We start from the raw sequence: 4,881 nt of genomic DNA, 5'->3' as shown, positions 1-4,881 counted from the left end.
TATGCGCGCGGGCAGTTGCTGCTGGCTTACGTCTTTTGTGGTAGGCTGTGGTGTTCGGTGTCGTGACAGTCCTCCGGGCACTATCGAGTCCCTCGGGTGCTCGGGTAATCCTATCGCTCAAGCCGCTCGAATAGTCCGGAGCCTAGGCCCCAGGGGCGGACTGTTGGTGCTCAGTCTGGTCTGTCATACCCGAGTGCCACCGAACCATAGGACCTCTGGGTTATGTCTCTGCCTGCTCTTGTCCGCCAGTCTGGGTATTCGAGAGGTCTCAGGTCGAAAACGAGAGCAGTCTATAATGAGTACCACACTAACAGAGTGCACCAAGCAAAGAGTTTCTCTATTTTTAAATCGCAGATCAACAATCAAAAGCAAAGGTAGCTCGACTACGAGGGCCGCAGTGCCTAGGTCACTGCTCAGCCCTAAGGGGCCTCGGGTGGTCCTACCGCTCAGGCATGAGTAGTCGGGATCGCCTGATCCCGGGCTCCTCATGCGCCCCCTGGTGCTCGGGCACCTCGACCATGGGAACCAAGTTCCGAGCACCCCGAGCTCGGAGCGCATGCCCCTCTCGGATCGGTTGGCCAAAAAGCTGATAGCTGTCCGGTGAGTGGTTAAATTCAAACGAATTTAGATCCAGTAATATTTTGTTCCCGAGCTGTCCTTGGGGGCCCTTGTACTCTAATCTGCTCAGTGAGATGGTCTCCTCGCACACAAAACCCTGCCACATGTCTACTTTTTCCTAGAACAACAGAACGGTTCGTAGAAAGGTGTACCGTGTGTATGGTAATGTCCGATCGAAGTCTGTCATAAAGGTCGTGGTGTACGGTCCGCTTATAGGGCCCCGAGCACTACCGAGTCCCTGGGGTTCTCGGGTAATCCTATCGCTCGAGCCGCTCGAGTAGTCCGGAGCCTAGGCCCCAGGGACGGGCTGTCGGTGCTCAGTCCGGTCCGTCTTAAGCCCGGGCACCACCGAACTGTGGGGACTCTTGGTCGCATTCCCGCCCGTGCGTGTTTCCAGTCTACTTGCTGAGTGGTCGCAAAGTGAAAAAGTGTTCACCGGTCATGGCGTGCGCCGTGCTGGACCGATCTATCTCCCGAGCAAGGAAGCTCGTGCCTTTGTCTTTTGACTTAGCCGTCGCGGACTCATGAGGGCTCGGGGGCTAAACGCGCCAAGAAGGATGGTCAGGGCGATGTCGTTCTCAGGGAGGGAAAGGTCGGGGTCGGTCCGACTGAGTACTCCTCGGGGCATCAAGCGAAAACAGCAGAAACTACACCAAGCACTCAGAAGAATATTGGAGTTGTGACCCCAAAGAAAGGCCTTCATCATATTTACAAAAGGACAGCTTTTCTGAGGGATCACTCCCATATTTACATCAAGTCAAAAAGAAAAGAAGAAGAAAAAACTACTAAAAAAGCCTAGTCGGAGTCGGAGCTTTCACTACTGCTCCTCGGGACTGGGGGCGGCAGCGCCTCCCGCGTAAAGCCGGCTGCCACTATGGCGGCGATACTCTGAACTACCTCCCGGGCGTCCTCTTCCTCGGCTTTGACGACCCCTTCCTGAGCTGGTTCCAGCGGGAAGTTCGGGTCCTGGCTCCGGTAGCAAGCTAGGACGTGTTCGGCCACGGCCTGGGCCAAGCCACGCCTCTCCCGGGCAGCGAGTTCCTGGACAGCCTGGGGCAGCGTTTCAAGGCGCTCGTTGACCTTCTGGAAGCCCAGTGCGAACCTGCCGGGGCCCGCTCCCTTCTCCTCCACGGGATGTCGCCCGAGCCCGGCCACCCTCACAGACCGCTGCATCCATCAAAGGACGTCCTCTAGCATCAGCTGTAGGCTGGCCCGTTCGGTGTTGGTAGCCTCGAGCTCCTCCGCCACGGCCCGCAAACCGATCCTCAAGACCCTGCCCTTTGGCCGCACTAGCAGAGCCTGCGCCGAGCACCTGGGCCTCAGCCAGCTTCGCCTGCCCTGCGAAGACGGACAGCGCCTTCTCGGTGGTAGCCAGCTCTACCTCGAGCTTGGTGGCCCGCTCCTCCCTAGTAGCAGCGACCGCTGCCACCTCGACAGCCTCCGCCTCCCGGTGGGCCAGCATATCCTCTCGGGCACCCAAGTCTGCCGCCGTTATCTCGGCGTTGGTCTCCCGGATCGTGACATCCTGCTCTCGGCGTTGGAGCTCCCCTTCGACGTGCTGGAGCAACTCTCCCCAGTATTGGAGCTCGGCGTGGGTCCGGTCAACCTCATCCTTCTGGCGGGCTAGGTCGGCCTAGGTCAACCGCCTCCTCCTGCTCCTGCGCCTGCCTCTCCCTGGCAAGGGCCCCGGCAGCCTGCTGCTGCGATGCCTCGGCCAGGCGGGCGGCGTCTTCTTGCTCTTGTGCAACATCCACGCGGGCCTCCTCTAGAGCCTTCCACCCCCGTGCGACCTCCGCGCGGGCCTCCTCCAAGGCCTTCCGCTCTTCTTCCATAGCGCGTCGTTCGTCCTCATTGACGGCGCGCGCTGCGGCGAGGTGGGAGTCGAAAACGCGCCAAGCTGCAGTAAGCTGTGCTCTCTCTATGGCCAGAGCGGCGCGCTCCGCCTCCTGCTGCGCCATCTCCCCCGCCATAGCCACCTCCAGCCGCCCGATCACCTCCCAGGCGCTATCAAGCACGACCAGGAGAGGGTCGGCGGGCTGGCTGGGCGGCGGCTGGGTGCTGGGTCCCCCGCGAGCCTCCTCCGGGGGGCTCGGGGTCCCCAAAATTGCCGCTCGGTCATCCACCCCGTGCTCGGCGCGCTTGGGCCGGACTCAGACGGTGACGGGCGCTCGGGCGCGGCCTCTACTGTCAACTCGGGGCAGGACGGCGGTTGCGCTTCTGGCTTCGCCGCCGCGCTCGCTGGCCCCGGCTCCGCCGCTACGCTCGACGACCCCAGCATCGCCGCCATGCACGCCGGCTCTGGCTCTGCCGCCGCGCCTGCCGGCCTCGACTCCGCCATCGTGCTAGGTGTCCCCGGTTCCGCAGTTGTGCTCGGTGGCCCCGCTTCTGCCGCTGTAATCATTGGCATTGGCCCCGCTGGTGCACTCGGCTCGGGCGCGCTTGGCTCAAGGGCTGGCGGCGGCCTCGGTGCCCCCGGCCGCCCTTGACTCTTGGCGGCGCCCATAGACAACCTGCGAGAGAAAAACGAGATCAAAACTCAGAGTGTAGTTCGGGCAAAGCAGGCTTAGGAAAGAAGGGAGGATGAAACTTACGCAGTCGTGGGTCTTCCGTACTGCCACCTTGCTGCCGGAATCCTGTACTCTGGGCTCAGTGGTGTTGGCCCGGATTCCTCCCTCCTCCTCTTCCGCCGGGGGCTCTGCGGCGCCACCGCATGGTCTCCAGGCGCCGAATCGGGCCTAAGCAGACCAAAGTGCGGTTCCAGAACCGCAGATGCCGCCCCCGTCGATGGCCCCACGCTGCACGACTGGCCGTCCCGGTTTCCCCCTCGCCTGGCGACGGTGATGGCGAGGACTTTAGCATAGGAATAAAAAGACGGGGGCGCTGCCCCCGGCCCTCTGGCGCTACCGCGACTGCCCCGCTACCAGCGGCGCCTCCTCCAGTGCGGCAGCTGCTGCCTGCAGCAGCCCCGCCGCTGGCCTGTGACCCGCCGCCCACGGTGCCCGCGCCGTCGGTTTGCGCTGGGCCGCTTTCGGCCCCCTCACTGACCGCCTCGTCCACCCCGGGGATCTCGATGGTCCCAGGGTTCCGGCGCCCCGGCCGGTCGACCAACCCCTGGGCGTCGAACTCCGGCAGTTTCGCCTGCACCGCCACCCGGTCAGGCTTGGCGCAGAGCGCCATCTCTTTCCATGGAAGCTCCGCCCAGCTCAGGTCAGCCACCCCGGTCACCACCCGGAGCAGGCCCTTCAGCGCCGACCTGCCCAGGTCCCACTCCTCGCTGATCTGGGTCCGGGTGATGTCCTGGGGGCCGGTGTAAAACCAGCAAGGCCGGGCATGCTCCCACAGGGGTGCCAAGCGGTGGCGCAGGTAGTCCGCCACCACCATTACCGAAGTAAGCCCAGCCTGGCGCAGGAATTTGATGCGCTCCAGGACCAGCTCCAACCGTGCGTCCATCTACGGCGGCACCTCCCAGGTCACCTTCTGGGGTCCCGCCGCCACCTCCGGCAGAGTCAGACGGTTGTGGGGGCTGACGTCGACGTAGAACCAGTCACGCCGCCAGTCCTCCCATTTTCTTCGCAGCACCTGGGGAATGTATTGCTCCCCCAGGCCGTCCCGTAGCCGGAAGCTGCAGCAGCCAGCGACGTCCGCGATGGAGAAGCCCCTCTTCTTCCTGGCCGACCACAGCGCGAAGAAGTGCCGGAAGAGTGTCACTGACGGCGGCACCCCCACGAACATCTCGCAGAAGTGGGCGAAGACCGCCAGGATGACGACGGAGTTGAGGCTGAGATGCACCAACTAGATCCCGTAGGTGTCGAGGATCTGGAGGAAGAATGTTGAGAACGGTGGCACCAGCCCGGCCGCCACGAAGGAAGTGAAGAGGACGATGCACCCCGGGCGGTTTGTCACCGGCGGGAAGCTCACCGACGTCACCACCGAGGCCCCCTGCTGGCCTTCGAGGACCATCAACTTCCGAACCTTGCCCGCTGCCTCCTCTTTCACCAGGCGGGACTCCGGCAGCACACCATCGGGAGACTTGTCGCAGCGGCTTCCTCCTGCTCTTGGCATCTCATCGGGGCGGGGGATGATCTGGACGGTGGGGAAAGGAAGGTGCTCTGATCGCCTAAGGAGAGTCTAGGGCTCAGGAGCACAAAGAGGGCAGGAGCTAGATCACAAAATGGTGTAAAGAGGGGGGCGGTTCGCTCCCCTCCTCCTTTTATACCCCACGAAAATTCAAACGTTGCATGCCGCAGCGCACTCGGCAGGACA

The 4,881-nt window shown here is 63.2% G+C and overlaps 1 protein-coding gene across 1 annotated transcript; it reads right to left on the bottom strand.

Moving 5' to 3' along the window:
- Window positions 1-1,775: 1,775 nt before the first annotated feature.
- On the bottom strand, window positions 1,776-4,068 carry LOC133896911 (uncharacterized). The gene is made up of 6 exons (XM_062337545.1): window positions 4,003-4,068; window positions 3,728-3,897; window positions 2,727-3,128; window positions 2,367-2,622; window positions 1,878-2,176; window positions 1,776-1,785 (listed from the first exon to the last, which is right to left on the bottom strand). Exons 1-6 carry the CDS (start codon window positions 4,066-4,068, stop codon window positions 1,776-1,778), a joined length of 1,203 nt encoding a protein of 400 aa, XP_062193529.1.
- Between the last annotated feature and the right edge of the window lie 813 nt (window positions 4,069-4,881).

The sequence above is a fragment of the Phragmites australis genome, chromosome 17 (assembly GCF_958298935.1).
Source record: "Phragmites australis chromosome 17, lpPhrAust1.1, whole genome shotgun sequence".
Lineage (NCBI taxonomy): Eukaryota > Viridiplantae > Streptophyta > Magnoliopsida > Poales > Poaceae > Phragmites > Phragmites australis.
Note: the sequence above shows the minus strand (reverse complement) of the source record. Positions and strands in the feature narration are given on the sequence as shown.

Coding starts and splice junctions, on each gene's coding strand:
- LOC133896911 (XM_062337545.1), bottom strand. CDS start 4,068: ATGGACGCACGGTTGGAGCTGGTCCTGGAGCGCATCAAATTCCTGCGC. Junction 3,898..4,002: donor GCCAGGCTGGGCTTACTTCG/GTAATGGTGGTG, acceptor ACCCGGACCCAG/ATCAGCGAGGAGTGGGACCT. Junction 3,129..3,727: donor CCGGAGTTCGACGCCCAGGG/GTTGGTCGACCG, acceptor TTTCTCTCGCAG/GTTGTCTATGGGCGCCGCCA.